This window comes from Podarcis filfolensis (assembly GCF_964270895.1).
Source record: "Podarcis filfolensis genome assembly, chromosome: 17".
In the NCBI taxonomy this organism is placed as follows: Eukaryota; Metazoa; Chordata; class Lepidosauria; order Squamata; family Lacertidae; genus Podarcis; species Podarcis filfolensis.
Window position 1 is genome coordinate 12484347 of NC_139621.1, and position 27995 is coordinate 12512341.

At 41.9% G+C, this 27995-nt stretch overlaps 1 protein-coding gene and 1 long non-coding RNA gene across 8 annotated transcripts in view; one reads left to right on the top strand and one right to left on the bottom strand.

Annotated features, from left to right (window-relative positions):
- Nucleotides 1-27995, bottom strand: part of LOC310753124 — a 163967-nt gene that overhangs the window by 56619 nt on the left and 79353 nt on the right. The gene's annotated exons all lie outside the window — the stretch shown is intronic.
- The window catches only part of RFX3 (regulatory factor X3), a 108464-nt gene that overhangs the window by 35177 nt on the left and 45292 nt on the right, over nt 1-27995 (top strand). For all 7 annotated transcript variants that reach the window (XM_083593218.1, XM_083593219.1, XM_083593222.1 and 4 more), the window contains exons 2-3: nt 18270-18394; nt 27448-27545. In XM_083593218.1, coding sequence (XP_083449344.1) covers nt 18278-18394; nt 27448-27545 — 215 coding nt within the window. In that variant the 5' untranslated portion in view covers nt 18270-18277. The remainder of the gene's footprint in view (nt 1-18269; nt 18395-27447; nt 27546-27995) is intronic.

Below are 27995 nucleotides of genomic sequence, written 5' to 3' on the forward strand. Positions count from 1 at the left end.
GTGGCTCTCCAGCCTGAGCTACAAATGGAGCTGTCCAAGGTGCTACCTACTTTGCTTGGACTTTTTCTTATCAGAAGCTGACTACTGTGTCTCACTGGAACCTAACTCAGACTTGCTTATCTTTCTCTTGCTGGCACACTCTCCCTGCACTGGCTCTGGGAATCAAATCCCATCTGTCTGAGTTAAACTGACAAGTTTGCTACCACAAGATTACGTGATGGCCTCCAACTTTAATCTTAAAAGAGGATTAGATCAGTAGTTTCCAAACTTTTTCCCATGGGCTCCTTGTTACTTCAGTAGAGTATCCAACTGGAGAAAAGCAGCATCCCTTAGACTATAAAATTATAGTATCAACTCAGCTTCATGGTAATTGACTGTAGCAATATGACCTCAAAATTTCAATACTTGGTGTTGGTTTTAAACATAAATAGCAGAATTCTCAGTTTAGAAAGCCTTTCTGGATAAAAGGGGCCATATCTTCCAAAAACTCCAAACTGCAGTAGAGAGTGGGAATACAGTGGTACCTCAGTTTAAGAACAGCCCTATTTACGAACTATTCAGTTTACGAACTCTGCAAAACCAGAAGTAGTGTCCCGCTTTGCGAACTTGACCTTGGTCTAAGAATGGAAGCCGAACTGTGGAAGGGCACTGGCAGTGGGAGGCCTCATTAGGGAAAGCACACCTCGGTTTAAGAACGGTTTTGGTTTAAGAATGGACTTCCGTAACAGATTAAGTTTGTAAACTGAGGTACCACTGTAGTCATTTACCTGGTATACATAGATTAAATACATGAGGCTGCTTTGGTGAATATGTAGTACACTTCCTTGTATAGCTGTTAGCATGGTAACAAATGAGTCATAATCTATCATAAACTTTCAGTCTATGACATTAGTTCTTAGTCTTCTCATGCCCAGGTTTGAAAAAGTTATTAATAAAATAAGATTTACCAGTGGACTAAACTACATCTGATAATATTTTCTCTTATTTTAGATACCTGTGTTTTATAGGCATATGGCTAGGAACACCCCCCCCCCCAAGTGTCTGAGGAAATAATACCTAATTAGTTTATTTTTATTTACAAGTTGAGCTTACTCTAATTTTCTAACAAAATAATACAAGTCATGATTTTATTATGACTAAGCAAGAACCATAGCTAAGGTGATATGAAATGTTTAATTGTGTTTTAATGCTTGAAATGACATTAGGTTTTCTGTGCAACTTACACATTGATTTGAAATAATGAATTGGATCAGAGCATAAAGATACTGCAGCACAAACATAGCTAAGCCTATAGTTCTGTGGCATACAAAGCGGTTCGTGCAGAATTTCTGATTCATCCCATTCCTTTTTAGTCATGCTATGAAGTTAATGGCTCATGTTGTATTTTCTCTCCGTTTTAAAATCTATTTGAAGGTGGCATTATATGATGCTCTTCACAACACTTCCAGAAAAGCCAAGCTATCTTATGGCAGATTGCCTCACTGTGTTACATGTGGGCTAATGTAGAGTTTGTGTATCAGTTCTTACTATTGTAGCCTCTGGCTTGCCGATTGGAAGGTCGGTGGTTCGAATCTGCACAATGGGGTGAACTACCATTGCTCTATCCCAGCTTCTGCCAACCTAGCGGTTCGAAAGCACACCAGTGCAAGTAGATAAATAGGTACTGCTGTGGCGGCATTTCCATGCTCTATGGTTTCTGTTACAGTGTTCTGTTGCGCCAGAAGCGGTTTAGTCCTGCTGGCCACATGACTCGGAAAGCTGTCTGGACAAACACCGGCTCCCTCGGCCTGAGAACGAGCTGAGCACTGCAACCCTATAGTCATCTTTGACTGGACTTAACCATCCAAGGTTCCTTTACCTTTTTACCTTTTACCTTTAATTAGGAAAGGAGTTTGAGATGGCTTTCTAGGACATTACTGCAATGTGCATTTTGTCATGTCCTAGCTCGTCTTCCAAGCCAAACTGTCATGTTTAGGTGAATGAGAGCAGGATGAGGCAGGACTGAGCCTAGGATGCAACATACTTTACAATCTGTAAGCATGGTAAAACGCTGAGAAGCCATCTGAGCAGGACCTCTGGTATCAATGAGAGGAGTGTCCTGCTGCTACAGGATGCTGTCTTCCATTGAAGGAAAATCTAGCCCCTCCTCTTCTGCCATTCTTGTAAAGTGGGTTCTCCTGTTACAGTTACAGCTCTTTTGTTTCATTTCTTTGTGAATTTTGTGTATTTGTTTGTATTCACATTTGAAAGTGAATATATATGCTGTTGATTGAAAAGCGTATCTTTGATTTCTTTTCCTCTTATTTTAGAAATATTTGTTTTGTTTTTCTTCCACAAAGAGAATTCAAAGTAGCTCAAGGCAATAGAATACAAATAATCTATACAACATCAAATAGCATGATAAAACATTTGAATAGAATCAGCAAACAGAACAGGTTAGCTTTCCCTAAAGACCTCTTTAAAGAGCGAGGTATTCTTTGTATATCAGAGGGCACATGGGAGAGAAGATGGTCTTTAAACTACCCAGGTTGCAAGCTGCTTAGGGCTTTAAAATTAAGAAACAGCACCTTGATTTGAGCTGGTAACCAATGCAGATCAAATGGGATCAGAGGACAAATGGCAACCCTAGCTTAGTCCACATCCAATCCTTAACTTCCTATGTTACTATATATCCATAGATCCTACTTTTATTCTTCTTTTGCCTAACACTCCTCCATCCTATTATGGCTCATAAGGCCAACTTTTCCCCTACGGCACTCCTGGAGGCTGACCCCGAACCACTTCTTATTAGTCCCATATTCTGACCCACACACACACCCGTCTCGCTGTTTCATCCACTCACCCTACCATCTCCGTTGAATTTTCCCAGGGCCCACCCAGTTTTTATTGCTTCCCAATAGAGGGGACTTTGAAAATGAGAGAAAGCTTATTGTTCTATAAAGGGAGAGAGGGTGCTGTAGTTCAGTAACTCAAGTGAGTAAGATACCCCTAAATGTGGTGAAGCCTTGGCAGCCGAACATTTCTATTTGGGCAACTTGCAGGGGAAGTCACTAGTATATCCCAGGTTTCATAAAAGCCACCAGCGATCCCGGGAAGCAGAGTGTGCCTGTTTTGTAATGGTGGCAAGCTGTTGCACTCAGCGTGATGCGTTGGAGTGGAGGTATAACAGTAAACACACTGCACCTTCTGCTCTTTCCCTATGAAATGATTACACTAGAAAACAGGGAGGGAAAGGTCACAGTGCCTTTGTGGAGCAGGAAGCAAGGCAGCTAAGCATCACTGGTTACTGGGAAAAAAGGGATGGTTATGAAGTCCAGCCCCAAATATGCAGACCCTAATCAAGCAGTATATCACCTGTATGTGATTTTTAGCTTTGCCAATTCCAAAAACCCTCCGAACCCAGGTCTCAGGAGAATTCTTAATAGGTATGTGCCAGCAGTTACTGGGTCCCTCAGCCTTCCTTGTATAAACCCAAGTTTAGTTATCTTTACTACTTCAATTTTCTGATGCCACCAGTTCACTCAGAATACCTTTGAAACCTCCAGGTAAAGTAGGCTTAGGCATGAAGTGGACACCAGCACAAGAGAAAGGATGACAGTTAAACTAAAATGGTTGGTTTATTAAAGGGATACTAACTGTATTCATAAGGGAATGCTGGTACTTATAGCTGGGTCTTAGATGTGCTCGATGGCTATTTCTAAAAACTCAAGAGACACTGTTGCTGATCCTCACCTCTTTTAGCTCAGACCAGATTGCCTAAACCTCTGCCCCAGCCAGTTACTCCACAGCCAAGTTGAGCTCCTGGGGACAATCTGTCCTGTATCCCAAAACTCCTCTGTTTGTACACCGGCTGCCTGGACCAGAAACCACTGTGTCATCTTCCTCTGGTGGGACCTTTATGCATTTCAGCCTCTCTGACTAACTCTGCCACCAGACACCTTCCCTGATCTTCCACAGACAAATAGCAGTACCGGACTGGATATTAATACATGGGCCTCAGTTTTTCCTTCAGTTGTTCTCTGGTCGTCTTCATTGACCCAGCATCTCAGCTGTTCCCCTCCCAGCTGTCTCTCTGGCTGACTCTTAACTCCCAAGGGACAGTTAGCTTCACACCTGGTGTCTCTGGCCAATCAGAGTCTGCTGTCAACCTGACCAATCAGACTGAATTTACCTGGCTCAGGCACTGCCTGATAAAATCTTAAAGCAATACTCCCTCTCTCTCCCCTGTCAGAACCTGTCACCAAGAACTACGGCTACACAGGCTTGCAGCAGCATAACGACACGAGGTTTCAAACTGTCACAGAATGTTTTTCCATTCCAAACAGGAACATAAGCATTTTTCCACGCCATGCTCCACATCATATCTGTTTACCCTCATCTACATCACTTATATGATGTATGACATCAGATCTCTTTGGGAGGTGGAATTCCACTGTGCTTGTATTTTACAGGTGTTGTAGGCAATTAGCTCAAGGTCAGGTAGGGCAGAATTGGTTGTTGCTGACAATTTTGCTTACTGTTCTAGGGAATCAGAAACCCAAGCTGAAACATGGCAGATCTAACAGAGATCTTCCAATAGATCTTGATATTCTGCCCAGCAGTGATGCATGCCATTCTTTTTCTTATTTCTACTCTGATATTATGGTACTAAAGTGTTTTTTTTTAAAAAAAAAAACATTTAAAGAGCACATGTTTGTCCTTAAGAGGTTTTAGTAAGCAGTGCCCTCTTTAAGGAAAACACAATCTTTTAAGAAATATATGTATTTATGTTTCAAACAGAATGATAAACATTTAATTATCTACCCATATTTGACTTGCATGATGTGTAAATGAGGCTATCTTAAACTTTCATGGTTTTGCTATTTTTTTCTTGCTGTCTCTCTTCTGCCACCTGGTGGGCAAATGTATAATTTTACCTCTCTAATAGAATCTTACTGCATTTCTATCGTTTATCAGGGGCTGCTTTTAGGTACAGTTTTGTTCTACCGGTAATCAGTTTTATTTTTCCATCTTAAATAAGCGATCACATTTTGTTACCAAACTATCTGCGTCAGTGTGATTGTTTAATATGACTGTATGTTGCCTATGTTATGTGGTTGCAAAACTACCTTGTAATACTCCTGGAAAGTTCTTTTATTAGCATTTCACTGAAGCTGTTAACAATTAGAAGGGTTAAATAACTGTTTCTGATTGAATATGTATAACAGTTCTAAATATAGCATTAAAATTATATATCCTCTCTAGATAGGACCAACGTATAAAAAAATTGTAATAGAATTGCAGTCTAATCTTATAATTTAGTGGAAGATCTGTTTTAAGAAAATCTGATTAAATCTTGTCTCTGTTTTCCACTGAAAATCTACTGCAAAAATGAATTTAATTGCACTAGAAATGGAATATGGCCAGCAGAGTGGTTTTGAGAGTTCTGTAAAATTAAGCAATTAAACAAAATGTATCTGATTTGCGCACCACCACCCCCAGCTTACATTGGTCGTTCTGTATTAATTGAGGGTGATAAGATGATGAAATGTTGGAGCATTCTTATTTTTAGACATTTTTCTTTAAGAATACCTCAAGGTTCACACTACACATTAGACCTATGGAATTCTTCAAGAAACAATTCCATGACCAGGCTAGTTAATATTTTCATTTGAAGCTTTTATAGTAGGAGTGGTTTTGGTGAAACTTAATGGGTTTGCCAACTTTGAGTTGTTACCAACACTGCTGAGGACTGGGGAAATTATCATAGATAAACAGAAGGGCTGGGATCCAAAGAGCTATTTTAGGAACACCATGGGATTTAGTGTACACAGTGCTCCTTCAAAAACAAAACGCTCCCACACCACAAACTGCTTTTGAAAGGCTGTTTAGTAGAAAAGTAGTTTGAACATAGCCGGTTAGTGGGTATGAATCAAACTGGTATTTGGGAAAAGAGAAGTCCATTCGCCCTTGAATATCTCAAACTAGTTTCATAGTTCTTTAGCTCTCAGCCAGTGACTCCATGGTTTGATCTAGTGGAAATGGGGCTAGCGGTGTTGTTTTTAAACCAATCGAACAATTTATTGTTGTAACTAAAATGAGTCCCCACAGCCACAACAAGGATAAAGCAACCTCTTGCAAATGCACTCTTTACAGTATAGGCTTCTATGAACCTGCTCAGTGTCCTAATGGCTACCACAAATACTGCCACTCATAATGATTGAAAGTCTGTCTTAACCAAATCATCAGATTCTCCTGTAGCTGAGAATTGGGATCCATGATATGGGATTGTCTCCGCCCATCTTGCCACTGGCAGGAACTCTTTTTAAAAAAAACTTTGAGGATACTTCCGGGGAGAGACAAGCCCCTTGCCTCGGTTCCATTTCCGGCCTTCACCAGAAGGGAGGCTTACAGGATAGAGTTCGACCAATTCCCTCCCCCTCACTTCATTTCCTCCCCACATTCCCCAAAACCACAGAAGCCTCAGCAGGGGCGTCCTTTGGGAGAAGAGTTCTCAAGGAGGAGGTTGGGCTCACAGGGGCTCCCACCTGACCTGGACATTGCAGAGATACATCCCATGTCATGGATCCCAGTTCTCCCCTACAGGAGAAGCGAACGTTGGTACTTACTATGATAAGTTTCTTCTCTGTAGGGAGAATTGGGATCCGGCCCTCCCAGGTGCGGCTGTGTGCACAGGGGAGGCTATCGGACGCTGCATCTCAGAGGGTTGCCCAGAGTGGCATGAGACTTTGCCCCAAAGTCCAGGGGCCTCCGATCTTTCCTTCCCAGCTTTTCTTCCTCTTCAACCCATATCGGGGTTATTTACCTTCTCCCCTTCACCTGTGCTAGTTACAGGGGCCAGTAGGAATTTTTCCTTTCATGCAGTGAACAGAGGGGCATGTTCCATTGAAATCACTGTGTTCCTCTCCTGTTCCTTAGTTGTTATTTTGTGGCTGTACAGTTACTTGCTTAAGCAGGAGTGGAACTGGAACAAGGGGCTTTTCTCTCCCCTGAAATATCCTCATAGCTTTTTTTTAAAGACTTCCTGCCACTGGTGAGATGGACGGAGACAACCCCATATCATGGATCCCAGTTCTCCCTACAGATAGGGAACTTATCACGATAAGTAGCAACCTTCATTTTATCTCGATATAGGATCAGAACAAATAGAGTCGTGAAGCACATAATTTCATACCATGTCAATTTCCCATGTGACACAAAGACATAGCAAGTATATATCAGAAATTCTGAAATCTTCAGATATGGGAAGGTTTGGAACCTTAAAGGTTGCTATGGTATTTAAAAATGGGGGGGGGCGGCGTTATACTAGAGCAATGGAAATCAGTCATCATCAGTAAAGGGAACTTCGTTGTACAGAGGCAGTATATGTTGAGAAAGGCAAGAGTGGAAGGCTGTAGCCTTTGTGGTAACCCTGTGCTCTTCTGCCAACAAGTCTGGCAAAGAGGTGTAATATATGGGTGTTGTGGTGCAAAGGAACAAAACAGACTGAGTTGGGCTCCTGTTTTGCACCCTGAGCTGGAGAGTAGTGGACATCCAGTGAAGCCACTAAGCCAGGCGACTTTAAAAGAGGATTAGACAGATCCATAGAGGAGAGGGCTGTCTGTGGCTGCTAGCCAAGATGTCTCAGCTCTGTCTCCACAGTTGGCAGCAGCAAAGCTTCTGAATACCACTTGCAGGAAACCGCCGAAGGGAAGAGTGCGCTTGCGCTTGCATCCTGTGTGCAGGTTTCCCGCTGGCTTCTGGTTGGCCACGGTGAGAACAGGATGCTGGACTAGATGGGCTGTTGGTCTGATCCAGCCGGCTCGTCTTCCATTCTTGTGTTCTTAATTGTTATGGTCTCCCTTTCCAGTCTTCAGGGCCGCATGCAAAGATGTCTCTAATTTAAGTTTGTATTTGTTTGCATTAGAAAACTTCTAATTAAAGGATGTAATCTTGTTTTAGCATCTGAAAATGTGAGGCATGTTTCACATAAATGTGTAACGGTGAAACAAAGCTTATGTTTAGCTTTACACAATAACATTCTATTTTTCAGCAGAAAGCAATCTATCATGGCAAAATATTAGAATGTTTTGCATTGTCCAAACATAATATTGACATATAGGTCATCTTAGTTGACTGCTGAAGGTAATTAGCTTTCTCTGTTTTTTAGAAAAACAGGTAAGACATTCATTGCATTTTCAGTCATCACAATAATATAAAATGTGTCTAACTTCTGCAGTTCCTTAAACTGATTTAGTGCCAATTGCTTACAGTACAAGCAATGAAAGTGACAAGCATTTTTGTGCTGCAAAAGCAGGCATGATTGACAGCCAAGCTCTTTTTTTTCATGAGAGGCAGCAATATTGGAGTACTTTAAAATGGCCTAGATATATAAAACTTAAAACTGCCAGGTCCTGGTAATATTTGAATAATGGTTGTCACTTGAACTTTTCTTAGGGGTGAGAACAAATGTCATTTTCCCCTGTCAAAAAACTCCAGGTACAGAAGCCATGTAAATACACTTGTCAGATGTAGCATAACACATCCCCTTGAGTGGCTGTAACACTTCAATCTCTGCTTCCCTGCCTTCTCTCCTCCCATCTTTTATTAAACTCATACATCAGTGGATGTGGTTGCATACCTGCATAGAAGTGGGCCTGAAAGTATGTAATCAGCATAACAGTTTGTGCATGAAGTGACAAAAAGTGTTGTGGCAACTTAAAAATGAGTGAGATAACAGGAATATTTTGTAGGCAATAACCTAGTAAACTAATTTCTCTGCTTTGGAAACTGCTACAAAGCTTAGCAGAGTGGTGACATAGTACAAGGTGATTTGTTTGGTGAAAATTGGAATCTAATAACATGATAGAGCAATGATGCAGTTGCTTCATCCACATGACCAGAGAAGGGGAAAAAGCTCACTGTATTCACTCAAGCTGTATTTCATAAGATCGTTGTCCCTCTTTAGGGGCAACCTAGAAATGGCATTGGAGATGTGGAATGCATTTGTCTTGTGCTGTGTTTATTTTGTTGCTAAAAGTAGCTGCAAGTGATGGGAGGAATTTAGCTTGGACTGGCAGCAGAGGGAAAAGGATAGGCTGGAGCTGGTATCACCTTGTCCCTCAACACTGGTGCCCTGATGCAAATCTCCCAGTCCAGGAGCTGCTTTTAGCAGTAAAGACAAACACATATAACCACCTATTGTGTCTGCATGTTCCCCCCTGTGCAGCTGGCAGCAGCTGTCGTTGGCATTTGATGGAAGCTATATAATGAAGGTGCACACACTTCTGTGCTGACTGAATGTGACAATGTATGGGCTCATCTCTGTCCTAAAGGGGCTATAGGTGCCAAACCAGCCATGATTGGGAACAGGCACTCATTGCCACCAAGGCCACCTGAACATCTAGTGACAATGTTGGACCCAGGAGTATCCTGGAGCTATGGACTTTTCCTTCCAGGAGAGGGCCACTCTGTCCAGAACAGGCTCTCTTCCCACCTCCTGTTGGTTGAGAATACGTTGCCCCTCTACCTTTTCCGGATTCTGCTTCAATTTACTGTTCCACATCCAGCGCATCACCACCTCCAAGCGGTGGGAAGGTCAACGGCGTTTCCGTGCGCTCTGGTTTCCTCACGGTGTCCTGTTGTGCCAGAAGCAGTTTAGTCCTGCTGGCCACATGACCTAGAAAGCTGTCTGTTGACAAACACTGGCTCCGTCAGCCTGAAGCGAGATGAGCTCCGCACCTCATAGTCACCTCTGACTGGACTTAACTATCCAGGGGTCCTTTACCTTTACCTTTTTACCCTTCTTACCTAATAGGACAGCTCACATAATATACAGTGTTCCCTTGGTACTTGAACGGGTTGGTTCCTGAACCAATCGGTTCCCAAACTCTGCAAACCCGGAAGTGAGTGTTCCGGTTTGCAAACGTTTTTCAGAAGCCGAACATCCGGCACAGCTTCCTAGGCATCCGATTGAGCGCAGGAAGCTCCTGCAGCCAACCTGAAGCCATGCCTTGGTTTTCGAATGGTTTTGGGAGTCAAGGTACCACTGTAACTGAAATTATATTAGTTGTGCATGAACAAGAGGTCATTAACAAATAAATAATATTTAAAACTATGTAAATAGGCTTTTTTTATTGGATAACCCAAACTGATTCCATTGATATTTTTGAAACTGAAGAAAGTGGATGTGGAACTGGAAATTTCTATTATAATATACAGATTTATTTTTGCATCTTACGCAACGGTCTGTAGCTATTTTTGAATACACATCTGCTGATCATAGAATCAGAATCCTGTAACTTCCTAAGAAAGTCACCACTGGAAGAACTGAAATTTCTTTTTCATATAATTTGATCAACACATTAGGCACTCCATTGGCAGCTTAATTGGTGGGGACCCTTGAACAATGTATATTTATCACCTTGCAGAACTGTTCCCACTTCTAGGGGATTAGCATTGGCAATCTAGTATTCTAGAGAGAACTTCCTTTTTTAAATGTGACATAATACAGTAAAGCATACTCTCCATCCCAACCCCAACACTCCACCATTTATTGAAGAGTAAGAGTATCTTAAGTCAGTGAGTAGGGGCTACACCTGGAGGGCTACAGGTTTCCTGTTCCTGCTTTAGTACCCCTTTCATCAGTGCTGTGCTACTCCTTCCTTTAAAAAATGAAGTCTCTCTCTCTCTTATAATCAGAATTTTTAAAAATTAAGCTTGCGGATTAAAGAATATTCTAAATCTGTGTCTGTACAGCAATTCTGTAAAAAGAAATATTTTGATCCTTTTTTCTAGGATGGGGAATTCAAAATATTATAAAACCGTTCTCTATTGGGCTTGGTTGGAAGGGACATAAAGTTGCTGCCTTGCTGAAGCAAAGCAGGGCTGTTGTTGTCTGATCAGTGCCTGGATGGGAGACAGTTTGGGGTCCCATGGATGCTACCTTGGTTTACATGACAGAAGGAAAGTGGGATAGATTTGTCATAATTTAAATAATGTGGTTTCTGCTGATTCTGTTGTATACTGAATTACCTAATTTGTGTTTTAGCATACACTGTAGTTTAATTGTTCTTTATTTTGATCTCTGTTAGCATCTCATTTAAAACAATTTTTAAAAGAACTGGATTTTAAATAACCTTATGCAGGACAAGTGAGTACAAAATATCTTTTCTGTTGGAAGGAGTTATTCAGGCAGCTTCTCATGTTACCAGTACACAGCCAATTACTAATTGCCAGTATTAATTACTACTATCTCTTTTTGTAGAAGGATAACTATGGAAAGTCTACACAATTACTATTCTCCTTTTTGACTCTAAAAATAACTTCAGCACAAGTATTTAAAGGAAATCTTTGCAATTTAAAAACATAATTTTAATGAAGTTTTCTAAGTGTGTGGATGTATTTAACTTTATTTTTCCCCCACTATACAAGGGAACAACCCATGGGTGTAGCCGGGGGGGGGGGAGGGGCAGGGAGGGGCAGCTGCCCCCTCCTAAATCAATAAAAATCAATAAAAATACATAGCTAGCTGAGTTTCTGCCCCCCCCATCTTGACCAGTTCCCTGTTGCTTGCCCCAGTACACTGAGCCAGTAAGAAGGACCTGGAAGAGGTCCCCTCCTCCCGCCCCTAGCCCAGCTCCCTAGGCTGAGACCAGGCCATTCCCTCTCCCTTCTCAGCCTCCTTTGTTCTGCTGAGTTTGGGAGCTATGGGGTCATTTCACGCCAAATCACCCGGTGCCATGTGCTCTGACAACTTAGATTTTCTCCCAAGAAAAATTATGTGTAGATAGTTATCGTAAAGGTAAAGGGACCCCTGACCATTAGGTTCAGTCGTGGCTGACTCCGGGGTTGCGGCGCTCATCTCGCTTTATTGGCCAAGGGAGCCGGCGTACAGCGTACGGGTCATGTGGCCAGCAGGACTAAGCCGCTTCTGGTGAACCAGAGCAGTGCACGGAAATGCTGTTTACCTTCCCGCTGGAGCGGAACCTATTTATCTACTTGCACTTTGATGTGCTTTCGAACTGCTAGGTGGGCAGGAGCTGGGACTGAGCAATGGGAGCTCACCCTGACCTTCTGATTGGCAAGTCCTAGGCTCTGTGGTTTAACCCACAGCGCCACCCACGTCCCAAGATGAGATAACCTCAAATCAATTTTTAAGGATTTTTTGGTCCAAAATTGGGCACAGGAGAATTTTTTTTAATTCCCCCCCCCCAATATTCGCGCAATATAGGCTAATGCAATTTCTGCGTCAGTTTAGAAAAGACCTCCCGTTTCGCTTATTTTTCAACCAATTGGGCTTATTTTGGTATCAAAATAAAGCTGATTGTGGTCTCTTTCAAAAGAAGGCATACAAATGGTATTAAGTGCCACAGAAAAAGGTCATCAACCATTCAAAGTGAATTTTTGTCATTCCTGGTAGGTTTGATAAGCCATTGTGCGCAAACCACAACTAACACGTCTATCATACTTTTGTGTGTGTTTGTGTAGAATGGGCTAACCATATATTTGTTATGTTTTAAAAATAAGGAGGGTGTTTTTTGTGGTTATAAAATAGATTTCGAAGTAATTTTATTGATTTTGTACATGTTTAAGGTCTCTTTGAGCCTGAAATAACTCACACATTTGTGAGGATAGTTAAAATTGTACCCTCTTATGTTACAGTGTCATCTGATATATCTTAAAAATTAAGTTTTATTGATTATTTAATAAAACAAAATACGTCTCAGAGCCCTTGTTCATTTTATTGTGTAAAACAGTTCTGCAATGATATGGTCAAAGCTATTTTGTTTCCCATACAAGTAATACGGTTAAGGAATCTGTTTTGACCGCTGTATGCAATACGACCTTTCTGAATCAGCAAGAAAAAAAGTATTTGTTTATTTATTTACTTTAAAAACGTCTAACAAGTTTCTTGTGAATGAAACCAAAGGATTCAGTGCAGATTTCTGAGCGAAGGTGTTCTGTGCTCATTGGGTGTCCCTCCTGTCAGCAACCCTGAGGCCGTGTTCTGCACCCGGGCTGTTTCCGGGTCAAACCCAAGGGAAGTCCCACTCGGAGTGCATTGCAGTAAACCAATCTTGAAATCACGACTGCCTGAACTGCTCTGGTCAAGCTCTCCTGGTCCAGGAATGGCCATTGCTTTCAGGATAGGCACAGCCGGTAAAAGGCACCATTGCCCGGAGTGGCTGGGGGAACTCATATAAATAATAAAATTATTGTTATTATCTAGCTACTGAGACAGACCTGGATCCACAAGCACTCCCAGGCTGCATACCTGAAACCCATCCAGGACAGGCAACTGACCAGTTTCTCTGATACATCTATGAAATGCTAAGCCATTTAGTTTATTTATTTCATATTTATAAAATACTTCCCCAGTTCTCATAAAGGTTTTATTGTTGATCTTAGTAATTCATTTGTTTTATAGAATAGGAACTTAGTGCTTTGTACTGGGGTGTGGGTGTGGGTGTGTGCGTTTGCATGCACTCACTCACTCACTCACTCACTCACACAAAGACACTGCTAAAAATTTTTAAGAATTATGCTGTTCAGAAACAAATCCACCATCTGAAAATCTGGCCATTCACAGTTACATAGGCAAGTTATTTTTAAAAGTCCCTTCTATAAGATCACTTCCTAGCTAGAGATATTTTTCTTGGGAGGAAAAAAAGAAAAGCAACCTTCTTTAGGGAAGCTTTTAATGTTTAACAGATTACTGTATTTTAATACTTTGTTGGAAGCCGCCCAGAGTGGCTGGGGAAGCCCAGCCAGGTGGGCAGGGAATAAATTATTATTATTATTATTATTATTATTATTATTATTATTATTATTATTATTTGGTGATCCCTCGTAGCCGAGTAAGATTGTCTTCCATGAACACTGTCTTAACAGTAAGTCCGTACTTGACTGTGGAGGCCAATTCTGGATCCACACATCCTTCCACAGTGGGGACATGGGTTTCCGAGTGGGAGTTGATCACGGTGAGGGTTTGCCAAGCATGCCTTCCTCTTAGCACATTTCTCCCTTTTGTCCTGAGTTTGAGCGTCTTCAAAGCCCATGACACCTTTGGTCAAGGCTGTTCTCCAATTGGAGCACTCGCAGGCCAGTGCTTCCTAGCTGTCAGTGTTTATACTACACTTTTTTAGATTTGCCTTGAGACAAGTCTTTAAACCTCTTTTGTTGACCCACCAGCATTACGCTTTCCATTTTTAAGTTCGGAATAGAGTAGTTGCTTTGGAAGACGATAATCAGGCACCCGCACAACATGACAAGTCCAACAAAGTTGAGGCTGAAGAATCATTGCTTCAACACTGGTGATCTTTGCTTCTTCCAGTACACTGGCTTTAGTTAATTCACCTGTCTTCGCAAGTGATACGTAAAAATTTTCGGAGACACCGTTGATGGAGTGTTTTGAGGACTTGGAGATGGCCTGATGTCTTGAAAGTAAATTACAGGCATTTATGTTTTTGTACTGAATTGTACTGAATTAAGAACGTGTGACATCATTTTGTGTAGACATGAAAGTAGATGCAGTGTAACAAGATTTTGCAAACTGTAGTGTTTAGAATAGCAAATTAGTTGCTGATGAAAGTGCTTGCTTAAAATAGTTACTATTAAGATGGCATATTTGCACTGTGTGATTTGCTAGGTAATTGATGGATCAGATTGTTAAACCATTCATTCTGGTATGCGCAGCACAGAAGACAGAAGGAGCCCTACTGTGCATCTAGAGCGTATTAAATAACCCTGAACAACTTTTGCAAAGAACATTGGGGGAAGATAAATTTTGTAATAAAAGCTGTGTTCTAAACACTATTTCTTAAATTGAAGAAATGCTAATCTTGTCACAATCAGCAGCTGGGATACTGCAATATTATTTCCCTCTCTTAGAGGTTAATTAGGCTTCTTTCAAAATGTGCCCTATTTATCTGTAGATTCACATGATTCAGCTAGTGCTGGTTGTACAAAGCAGACCCGTTAACAGGCGGGTGTGTCCAACTGCTTAATTAGCCAGAATAAAAAGGTCCTTTGTCAAACAAGCATCTGTTGTTGGTGACACACCTGACAGTCACATTAGGCAAGGATGGCTAGACGGAAGTTGGGCCCGTCTCTCCTTCCGTCATATACAGTTCATTTCCATAGGGGCAGTGTTCTTATGAGGCAGCAGAGGGCTATTTAGCTTTTCAGAAGAGATTAATCTGACTGCCTTTGTTGTGTGATAAGCAAATCACTTGAAAAGAACACTGTAAAAGTACTATACTACAATTACTTTGAAGCACGACATCTCGGTATCCGTTGATGGATCAAGCAGGTATATGGAAAATATTGAGCATGCCGCGTTCTGTCTTCTGCAGTACAGTGGTACTCGGGTTACATACACTTCAGGTTACATACGCTTCAGGTTACAGACTCTGCTAACCTAGAAGTATTACCTCAGGTTAAGAACTTTGCTTCAGGATGAGAACAGAAATCGTGCAGCGGCAGCAAGAGGCCCTACTCTCTACAGTAGGCTCAGGTGAAAATATGTGTTAAAAACCCATATTTCATATAGACACTGCAGTCTCCACTGTGCCTAATTTCTGAAGGAAACACAACCCTGGTTCAGTGCCAAGACACCTGGGATCTTGCACCACGTGGCAGAGATTGGGGTGGCCCATAACGATAGATAGATAAAGATAGATATTCTCCACTTTCGTGACAGTCAAACACATCTACAGTGGTACCTCGGGTTACAGATACTTCAGGTTACAGACTCCGCTAACCCAGAAATATTACCTTGGGTTAAGAACTTTGCTTCAGGATGAGAACAGAAATCATGTGGCGGTGCAGCAGCAGCAGAAGGAGGCCCCATTAGCTAAAGTGTTGCTTCAGGTTAAGAACAGTTTCAGGTTAAGAGCAGACCTCCAGAACGAATTAAGTTCTTAACCTGAGGTACCACCGTATTACTAGCACACAGAATGCCTTTAACAATCATTGTGATACACACAAAAATAAAGGTAGCCATGTTAGATCCAGAGAAACACCCACTGAAGGGTCATGCCAGAAGATTATCTTTCTGCCCCTCCCCGCTAACGTTCCTGAGCCCCTCCTCAGCCTCTTCTGGAGGCCAGAGATGGTGACCCTGCCGAATGAGGTGGGCTGCAACATAGGGGCTAAGGAAAAGGAGGACTTGCTGAAAATTGGGCACCTTGCACTCATGAAAGTTGCCTCAACCTGATTTTTAGCAATCCCTCTCCTCTGTAGCATCCTATACAAAACCCACTCCTTTCAGCAGGTCCCCGAATCCTTAGGAAAGGCTTTTTACCAGGCTAAGGTAGCTACCAAGAAGAAGAACTTTCCATCCATCCCCATCCACTGATGTTTTTCTGGATCTGTCGCTTTAAAAAAGATCAGTTCATCAAAACAACAGAAAGTACATGTTGCTATTAGAGTTAAATTTTGTGTTTTAATTTGAAATAGCAAGAAGGTTTTATGGTTTCGTATTTTAATGTACTAAAGAAGCCTTCAAAACAATCAAACAGTTAAAATACTATTCAAAATGTAACTTTTTTTTGTTGCTACAACCAGTCATTTACTTAATTAAACTCAGTCATTTATTTCATGACTTTTATTTTTCTTGCTGAAAATGTACAAGTTAGAGAAATATGCCTGTATCCCTATTGTCCATGTGCCATCCTTGGCTGGGAGTGAGGTGAAGAATTCCTGTAAACTCCTCCTTACTTTTATATTGGTCTCAGTTTTTAGTCGTGAGTGCCCCTGTGAGCCACCCAACTGTACATTTCTTAAACGCTGAGCTATGAATGCTTCTGTGATACCACAGACCATGGTATTCTTCTGGACCATCTAGGGGAGTTCGGAACCCCGTTAGGCAACGGTTTTGCTTCTTCCTCCTGGGTCATGTCCAGAAAATGGTGTTGGGTGGCGAGTGTTCGGCCCCCTGGGCTCCCACTTGTGGAGTGCCTCTGGGCTCTGTCCTCTCCCCCATGCTGTTCAATGTCTATATGAAGCCACTGGGAGAGATCACCGGGGGGGGGGGGGGTTGGCTGTGTGTTCACCAGGATCCCTACCTCTTCTTTAAATTGGAACCAGCGAAGGTGGTGAAGGTCCTGTGTGAGTGGAGGCAGTTGAAGGAGGAATGGAGGTTAGCAGATTGAGGTTGAATCCTGTCAAGACAGAAGGGCTGTTTCTGGGGGATGGGGTGGGCAAGAGTCCTGAATGGGGAGTGTGTTCCATACTTTAACGGTGTCTTATATGAAGGAGTTCTTTCTTTTGTCTGTCCTGAAGCTTCCAACATTCAGCTTCGTTGGATGTCCCCAAATTCTCGTGTTATGAGAGGGGGAGAAAAGCTTACCTCTGCTTTCTTCGCACCATGCATAATTTGATATACCTCGTATCATCTCCACGCCGCCCCCCCAACACACATCTAAACGCAAAAGCCCCCCAATGTTCTAACCTTTCCTCGCAGGGGAATTGCTCCAATCCTCTGATAATTTTTGTTACCCTTTTCTGAACCATTTTGAGCTCTACAATATCCTTTTTGAGGCGATGGGACCAGCAGTGTACGCAGCGCTCCAAGTGCAGCATTGCCATATATTTATATAACGGTATTATTTTCAGTTCCTTTCTTAATGATCCCTCATATGGAATTCACCTTTTTCGCAGCTGGCAAACTTTGGGTTGATATCTTCATGGAGCTATCCATTACAAACCCAAGATCTTACTCCCAGTCACTAACTACCAGTTCAGACCCCATGAATGTTTTTGTGGAGTATAGGGTTGCTATTATTATTATTATTATTATTATTATTATTATTATTATTATTCATTTTGTTTTGGCCCAATGTGCATCACTTCACATTTGCTGACGTTGAATTGCATTTGCCATTTTACTGCACATTCACTCAATTTGGAGAGATCCTTTTGGAGCTCCTGGCAATCCCTTTTTGTTTTAACCACTCTGAACAATTTGGTATCATCAGTTTGGTATCCAGATCACACTAGATCATTAAAGAACAAGTTAAAAATCCCAGGTTCAAATACGTGTCCTTGGGAGGGTCCCTGTTTTACATTTTCCCATTATTCATCCCTTTTGTTTCTTCACCAGTTACTGCTCTATAGTCGGACCTTTTCTCTTCTTCCATGTCTGATAAGCTTCCTCACAAGTCTGTGGTGAAGTTCTCACCAGAGGAGGGAGCTGCTGGATTATGAAGGGAACGTGGCCACTTGAAGTGGCCAGTCTTTAAAAGAGAGCACAACCCTTAACATGCTTATTTTTCAATTTCATGCAGAAACGACAATGCAGACATCAGAGACTGGTTCGGACACAGGTTCGACAGTGACTTTACAGACTTCTGTAGCTGGCCAAGCAGCCGTGCCCACCCAGGTGGTACAGCAATTACCAGTGCAACAACAGGTAAAGTGCTTGCTTGTCAGATATGGATGAAACATGGAAAACAAGTCATTTTCGTGCAAAGCCAAAGTAGTCTCTCTATCCATCTATCTATCTAGATCACCCAAAAAAGTTCTGTGTTTCAGTTTTACTCCAGCTAAAATGGCCCCCTAATAGCCTTTATTCAGGGTGTTGCTGCACCTCTTCTCCCCACATCCAGGCTGCTCCCTCCCCAAATGCAGCCTCCCTACCGGCCTCCTGTCTTCAGCTGCGGAGTCATGGAGTCCAAGTGCAGGGTTAGAACCATCTGTGTTTATCACAGCTCTGTATGGAGCTCTAGAGGGAGATTCATAATTAGTATGTAAATGGTGTTAGCTTCATACAAAGGCTGGGTGGGTCAAGGGTTGAAGGAAAATCTTTAAAAAATGCACCCTAATTGGCCCCAGCTTCTCCAGTGTTGGTTCATTCGCAAAATGTTTAGAATGAAGAAGGGAAGGACTTTGTTCCCTTACAGTATTCTAATCCGTGTGTACTAAATCTCATTGTGACATGAAAAGGGGGGCTTCATTGATTTATTGTATGTTTGTGGAATATTGTATGGGAAATGCAAAAGGTTTATGTTTAGTGTAGGAGACCAAAACAGGCAAAGAAATGAATGAAAATAAGTGAAGGCTTGTGAAGGACCCCACCTTAAAAAACCATTTTGTCTTCATGAAGCTTCTCTGAAGATCTTTCTTGGGTGACATTGGACTCTGGTTCACTTAAAATCAATAAATCCTCTTTGCTGGAGGGATGTGGGAATCTTGGAACCTTTTTCCATGCTAGGTAGAATACCAGGGTCTTTAATATCATTTCTAAAATAATTGAACAACAACTCTTGCCAAATCCAGCTTTAGCGTTCTTTCATTGAACATAGATTATGACCTCATTATTTGACATCAAGATTTAGGGTTTTTTTTACCCCCTATTGATAACTGCACGTTTGGTGAAAGCTTCTGTTTGGCATTCTCAGGCTGAGCTACCCTTTGTGGGATGTGACTGTCTCAGAGCGACTCACTAGTCTTAGAAGAGGGGCAGAAGGTATAACGAAGAGAAATACCTTTGTGGAAATTTGGTCTCCTGTCTTTTCATATGTAATGGGGAAGAAGATAACAATTCTCACTCAGCAACTACTCAGATTTGTCTTATATTAACCATTAATACCTTAAGAATATGCATGAAATGACACTACATGCTCAATGTAATGTTAGTTGTGGAGATTGTATTACATAACTAGACTTGTACCCAGCTTTTGTTGTTAACAGTTTTATTATTCTCTACATGTTTTTGCTACTTGAAAAAATACAGTATTTAGTCTGCTTTATTTGAAAGTGCTATACAGTAATTAAAATTTCAAATTGGATTTATAAATCTGAGTGAATTGAGCTGGTTTAACTCCTCTCAGTCTTCTGTTTGAAAAGCATATTGTCTGGAGCAATACCTTCCCTTGTATAATGCTTCGTTTTTCTCATTCAAGGTGGCTTTTAATTTTGCGCTGAATGTTTTTATCCACTTTTGATGTTGTTGACAAACATTGAATAGCAGCATGCTGTATAAATTGATGCTCCATTTGTTCCTGTGAGGCAGCAGATTTTACAGAAGCATGTAATTTGTTTTGGTATGCCTTTCTTCTGCAAATGACAATGAAAATAATGACTAATAAAAGACAGTGTTTTGAGAGGCTTCAGCTACCACATTGCGATATCTTTTGCCTCATCTGCCCTTGAGCCCTTGCTGTTCAACTGGATATCTCAGTGCTCAAAGGAAACTCTTACAGTAGTGTGTTGCGTCTTTCTTTACCGTCTTGGAAACCAGAGGGTCAGGCTTGAAAAGTTGAATGGCCCTTGGTCACCAACTTACATTCTGATATTTCAACCTTTTCATTTTGGTTCATTTGTTCAACATTTTCTATAACCTCATGGAAACGGCTTGTGGTCGTTAAACGGGAATCTAAGACTGAAACGCAGATTAGGTTCCTAAATGTGCTGGATCATTAATTCTGATGTCTCCATTTTAAAAAGAGGGGCTGAATTGGGATGTGTGCCACATCTTTCCTGACCTTGAAAATGGGTGCAGGAGCTTTAACTTGAAACATAGAATGGTGTCCTGCACATATTTACCAGTGGTTACTGTAATACAGGCTTCCTCAACCTCAGCCCTCCAGATGTTTTTGGCCTACAACTCCCATGATCCCTAGCTAGCAGGACCAGTGGTCAGGGATGCTGGGAATTGTAGTCTCCAAACATCTGGTGGGCCGAGGTTGAGGAAGCCTGCTCTAATATCTCCATCTTCAAGGCAGATGTCCCATGAGAATGTATTTTGCATTTTCTTTTCCCCATCCTTTGAAAACATATGAAGACTATGCTGGTATTCAGACTTGAATCATGTATCTGCCCAATTTACTTTTTCTATCTCAATGTTCAACAGAGTTTCCACATTACGTAAGTAGAGACTTTCCGGCTAAGTGGAGAGTGCTCCTCCAAATTGAGTTTCTTTAGAAAATAAAGAACCAGTGAAGATGAGCTAAAGATTTACCTGCAGCACGTCTTACCTTCAGGGATGCTTCTCATATAATACAGGAACCAACCTGCTTGACCCTCTTCTGTTGGGGGGCATCAGTGGGGAGTACAGTCACTGTCAGTTTTTGGCACTGGCGTTTCTTGCTCTGTTCAGTTTTCTTGTTTGAAGGGCTGTCTTTTCTTTCGTTTCTCCTCCGCTGTCTTCCATTTTTCAGCTTGCTGCTTTTGAAAACCTGGTGACATTTTTGTCTTAATCAGAGTCCCCCTACTCAGTTTTTAATTCTCATTCTACTCTCATTTCTATTCCGTGTAGGTTTTCCTGCATCGCATCTTCTTGTAGGGGGTCTTTGAACTGTCATTTGGTGTTCAATAAATCTGCAGTTTTTAGGATCTTTTTATTTCAAAACATGTTTCTTTTTGCTGGAAAGAAAGAAGATAACTTGGTTATCTTCTTTTGAAACAGTTACCCCTGCTGCTCTTTCTTTTGGTATTTCTTTTTGACATTCTGCTTTCCCTGACGACTGTGGTGGTGAGGTTGATCTTGTTCTTTCATTATCTTGCCAGTCTTGTAGTGCTCACTTTTTCCTTTGTAAATTCCGGTTATTTATCTTTGCTTGCTGCTGTTTACTGTACCATTGGATGTCTTCCTTTTTTGCTTTGGGGTTTGACCTTAAAAGGCATAGGAAGCTGCATTATACTGATTCTGACCCCCAGTCCATCCAGAGGTGCCAACAAGATTGTTTGGGCCTCATAAACTGTGTGTTGACTGGGTCTCCTGCTGCACTTACAAAAAACACACATTTGCATAAGATTTAAACACTATGTTCAACTGCTTAGGAGTGCCTGGTTGTGCCCAGGAATTCAAAGAAATGGGTTTTTATATGGATAGTGTTTTTGTGAGTTTGGGGCTATGTCCTCTCACACACTATGCCAAGGCTCCAACCTAACCCAGGAAATGCTTGACACAACCCCAATTGGGGGAGATGCTACTGTTTAATTGTGGTCCACCATATTCATTCAACATGGCATCTAGCATCCAAAAGTAGATGGGGACCACCTCATTAACCTTCATGCAGACTTGGGCAACAATATCTTCAGAACCATCCATATTGGTGCAGATTGGGCCTGCGATGCCAAATTTGTCAAAATCACAACAAATGGGGTAACAGTATCTTCAGAGGTGTCCAAATCAATGCAGTTTGGACCAGTCACACCAAAAATCAGGCAAAGGCATACCAAATTCATGTTTCAGTCCACCATCTTGGTTCAGAATGGCAGCAGGTGGCCCAGTGTTGATGAAAATCCATGCTCCTGTGTCAGAAATCCCGGTGCCAAGTTTGGCGACAATATCTTGAGAGGCATTAGATTCATAGAGAACACACAGACAAATCAGTTCCAAAAATAAATAATAGATGCAATTTTGTACCCTCTTTTGTAAATGGGAATGGAGGGCCCAAAAATAAATTGAACCCCACAAACAGGTAATAAGATGTATTGACGCTTAGACTGACAGTAGGTGAAGCTTTCTGTGTAATTGTATTTCTCCGCAATAAAAGTCTTGTCCTGCTTAATTTCTGCCTTCCACACAGCTGTAAAAGGCACAAGAGCACATCTCTCCCCAGTGCCAACCCTAAACAATGTGAAGGACTCAAGTTAGGGTAAGAACAATAACAGTAACAAAACATTTTGGCAGTTTGATAATAGATTTTAAAGGAAAACTATTTAAAACGACCACCTGTAGCTAAATAAATGTAATGAATCCCCATGACAGGGTGAGCTCCCGTTGCTCGGTCCCTGCTCCTGCCAACCTAGCAGTTCGAAAGTACGTCAAAGTGCAAGTAGATAAATAGATACCGCTCTGGCGGGAAGGTAAACGGCGTTTCCGTGTGCTGCTCTGGTTTGCCAGAAGCGGCTTAGTCATGCTGGCCACATGACCCGGAAGCTGTACGCCGGCTCCCTCGGCCTATAGAGCGAGATGAGCGCCGCAACCCCAGAGTTGGCCACGACTGGACCTAATGGTCAGGGGTCCCTTTACCTTTACCTAACGTGTGTATATCAGTAGGCAAAGGTAAGGGTCTCCCACCAAACTACCCCAGTCACCCCGACTGAATCAGGAGCATCGTGGGCTTGTCTCCTGCATTCGTCAACCAAGAAGACATGAGGCCAGGATGATCTCGCCCCAGGCCACGTCGTCTGCTGTCTGGCTTGTGGTCTTCCTTTATAGGGTTCCTTTATAGGGTTATCCATTGGTGGTGATGTTCTATGAGTGTGTGGTGAATTATGCCACATCCTGTGTTCTGTCATGGCAGCTCTGGCAAATTTTCCAATGCAGAGTGACTACCCTATGTACACTACCTAATTTGCGCAGGACTCCCCCCCCCCCCGGAATACCCATGTCACTAGTGGTAGCTTGAGAATTTGAGGTGAAGGGCTTGTTCAAATGAGGTTGCTGGAAGAAGATTGAAATATGCTAGGATGCCCACCTATACCTCATTTACTTTGGTTCTCCAAACTAATTTTGTGAGTTTGATTCCCCCCCCTTCCTCAGATATCTAGAATTGGGTCTTTAAAATTTGATATTTAACTGGTTTGCCCATGAAATATAGCTGAGTGATGTGAGCTAGATAGATAGGTTCCTTTTTACAATAACAACTACAAGTACAGCTTATTTTGGGTTGCCCCAGCCACTCTGAGCAACTTCCAAGAGAATATGCAAAAGCACAACAGAACATCACACGTTAAAAGCTTCTCAATGCAAGGCTGCCTTCAGATGTCTACAGAAGGTTGTGTAATTATTTATCTCCTTGACATCTGATGGGAGGGCATTCCACAGGGTGTAACTACCAAGAAGGCCCTCTGTCAGGTTCCCTGTAACTTCACTTCTCGCAGTGAGGGAACCACCATTATACAATTCTTGTTTTAGAAAAGAATCCTAGCATGGCGAGTTCTCTTAAATCAGGTCTCTTATTGATATGTAAGTCTAGGTAAAATAAGTTTGGGGTTTTGTAAAAATACTTAGGATATTAGTACTGTAATTCCATTTTGTCTTTTTTCACAAATCTGTTAAAGGCTCACTCTTTTCCCATTTACTGATTTACAGATTGAAAACCTGTTTACTTGATTCACACAGTTAACAGAATTTTATATTGAAATTGCCCATACAGTCTTGCCATTTATAGACATGTAAACAGAAAACACACCTGTTCAACTCCTTTCATATATTGAGATCTTGTGCATTGTACAGGCAAGCTGGAGATGGAAAATCTTACAGTTCTAAGTCTGGCTTGGTTAACTTAAAACCTGTTGATGAGTCATTAGGTTTAATGCAGTCTGAATTGGGAACTATAACGACAAATATATTCATGCCTCATTAAATTACAGCTGCACACATTCACCCGCACGTACAAATGCACAAATTCCCTCACTCTCAGTAGTTACTGAGAGTAACAACCCCCTAGGTACACATATTGTATATATTGTTTATTGTATGTAGCATACACAATTTGGGGTGTATAAGAGGCTGAATGCATGATATACATAGGTTTTATGCCTTTGAGAGTTATATCCTCTGGGTGTGCAACAGGGTAGAGAAGAGATGGTTTATACCCTGGATGGGGTAGAATGCCCAAAGAATAAATCACAGGGTGTTTGTTTGTTTTTTTGCTTAAGTGGGTGGTGGGCTTATTTACAATGAGCCTTCTGTGATCTGACTATTGTGGATTGATGCTGGCCTGGCGGTGAGATAAATTGTCTACATAAATTGTATCCATGATGTGCCTTGGGGAAATGAGATTGGGGAGGGGGGTGTTGGATGACCGATCTCAGTGATGGGCGAGAGGAAGAAGTTGCCTTCTGGTTGCCCTCCGTCTCCTGCTGCCTCTCCTACTCTGGCAATGCTTCCTGACTCCTGCTGGCTGCTTGCCCTCGTCTGAGATGGGGAGGGCAAAAGCCTTGGTACTCTCCCCCCGTTGGCTTGTGCCCTTGCCAAGTTGTAAGTCTTAGATGACCTAGACGGGGAGGAGATCATCATGGATGCCTTAGTTGAGATTCCTGCATTGCAGAGGGTTGGACTAGGTGACCCTCAAGCTCCCTTCCAACTCTACAAATTAGGATTTTATGAAATCAGCCCCAGCTGGAACGAAGTAGTCAAAGCACCTTATAGTTTCCAGAAGCTCAAAACTGCAAGAATGAAAATGGCCTGGTGTTTTTAAAAAGCACATTGTGACAATTCTTAAATCCTCACATAGGTTTGTAAGCAGATTCAAAATGGAAAGACTTCACAGTTGAGAATAATAGAAATAAATTAATATAATTGCATAGAAGTCATTCCCTACAATATCTGGGTTAGTGGATGACAAGGCCTCAGTTTTTCACTAAAAGTATATGATTTGTTTTTAAAGTGAAGGTATTTGAATTGATTCAAATGAAGAATTTGTACTGATGGCTTTTCAAAGATTTATGTGAATAGCAAAAAAAGAAGATATTTAATTTGCTGGTAACAGCTTTACACAGTCCAATTAGAGTAGCAGAGACATATAATTGAAAAGCACTTAAGGACTAGAATATCTTTCATCCTCTCTCAATGTGTGGATAAACAGTACCCCCTGCCAGTCCCCAAAGTAGTGTGAGTAATAGACTACTGGCAGTTCTGCTTCATATTTACTCATTCTATTATCTTCAAGGATAACATCTGAAGATCCACATATAAATCTATAGAATGTATAAATATGGGCAATATGGACATAAATTCCAGGGTAATTTTGTTTGAAAACAGATATCATGCAGCAGAGCGGTCAGGATAAAAGATAGCGTAAGCTGCATTTTTGTTATGTTATCAAGAGTTCAGAATCCAGTTGACAGGAAATAGCATGAATTTGTCCAGACATCTGCAATGCACCTGAAGGAAATAGACAATTATTCAAAGGCAGAATTTGCTGTCAGAATTAAGTTCCAACTTGCAGCAAACCATGCTTAGGGAAGTAGAACTGTTTGACACAAACCATGCTATGCAATAGGCTGGCAAAGGAGAACTGGAAAACAAGCTGTGGTTTGTACAAGTTATGGTTTGGTATGTGGTCTGAATAGAAAACCCATAGTTAAGTCCCTTGCTTCCAGAGGCCATTGCATCCAGGGACAAGATTATTGAGCAGGAAAGTAACTCTAAACCATGGTTTGCTTGATTGTGTCAGCACTTAAGATATTGCTGTGTTAGACATAGGAATGAGTGTCGGCCTCAGCAGTGCTTTTTCTTGTGCTACTCAGTGGCACACAGTCCCACCACCGAGACCCCCAGAGACGCTCAGCTGCATGGGGAGCCATGGCATGAACAAAGCCCCTCCTTTGCCTGGGCACCTTCTCCCCAGGGCTGACCGGAGTACCCAAGTCCCACTCCCCAAGGGGTGCAAGAATGGGGGGTGCAGCTTGTGATGTGCTTCCCCGCGTGCCCTGGGCTCAGCTGCTGGCTGGGTGCCCCCCTGGTCACCTCACTGGTGGTGCTCACAGTGGCTGTTGCAGGGCAGGGGGAGAAGCTGCCGGTGAATACCGTCACCCTCCCGTCCTCCAAAGGCACTGGGCCTCAGCTTCACCCTCTCTGGTTTTGTACTGTCCTGCTCTTCCATCACAGCCTGAGGAGGAGAGGAGAGGGATTCACTTCCATTTCGGATTAACAGCAGTCTGGTGTTGCATCTGAATCATAAACTGGGGTCATACTATGATTTATTGAAACAAGCCAGCTTCATAAACCACTGTCTGCAGTTGGCTTGTTTCAGCAAACCATAATGAAGACTATCCACACCTTGCACGGCTTCGCGTTTCCTGCTGAATGGTGCTTTCGTCAAAAAGGCAAACAGAATTCTTTGAGCTCCTTGCAGCCATAATGGAAGCTGAGAGGAGAGGGGAAGATACATGAGCCCAAGGCTTGACTGCACTCATTCCTGTTACAATAAACCTTATTTCATTGTTCTGTCCAAGCACAGCCTATAGTTTTGGTTTAAATTATTATTTTAGCACAAACCATGCTTTGTCATGGCATCTGAACAGTTCACAATATTCTTTCCCCCTTCTTTAAAATTTTTTAGCCATGAAGCTAACATTGCTAAGTCACTTTTTGATAATTCAAGTATATTTACAGAACAAGATTGAATCTCTTCTAAATGTCATGTTATGTTATGTTATGTGGACACCTGCTGAAATGTGACTTTTTAATGTTTCATATTTTACTATGTTTTATATATGCTGCAAGTTGCCCAGAGTGGCTGGGGGAACCCAGTCAGGTGGGCAGGGTATAAATAATAAAGTTATTAGTATTATTACTTTAATATTGTACAGATAAATAAGGCAAGCATGCCATGGGGAGCCTGTCCTCAGTCACCCTACTGTGGGTTTGTTTTGTAATCTGTTTAAGAAGCTTCACTGCTTCAATGTTTTTTTATTGCTCACTAATAATTAGCAACAGTAGAGAATAGGTTCTGAATGGCCGAGAGGGAAACGCATCTCATCATGTGACTGATTTCTTTGCAGGTTCAGCAAGTGCAAACGGTGCAACAGGTCCAGCATGTCTACCCAGCCCAGGTGCAGTATGTGGAGGGAAGTGACACCGTCTACACAAACGGAGCTATGTAAGTCCTTCATCTTGGACATCCCACTCATGCATGCAGGTCTTCTACATGCAGGCTGCACATAGGACCGAAGATGGAAAAATGTGTGAGAAAGTGAACATATGAAACTACCCTCACCAATTGTGAATGATGGACCCCCATCATTCATTCTGTGTTTGTTTTGTTTTGTTTTGTTTTTTAAAGCTCCATCACAGTTGACACCTGGTGGTAGCTAATGATCTTTTGTGGTTGGCGTGGATCTTGAGGGGGTGGTGGGTGTTTCTTTGTCACATGATATAGGTGAAGCCCATGTTGAGATAAAAACCATGGTTGGCATTTTTCTTTTCAGTAGACACAGGAAACATAAATAAGCTAATGCCACAAATAAGCTGAACAGTTCTGATTATGGGAGTGTGTGATAATTACACAGTCTTGGGAGTATGTGATAATTACACAGTCTAGGAATTTTGA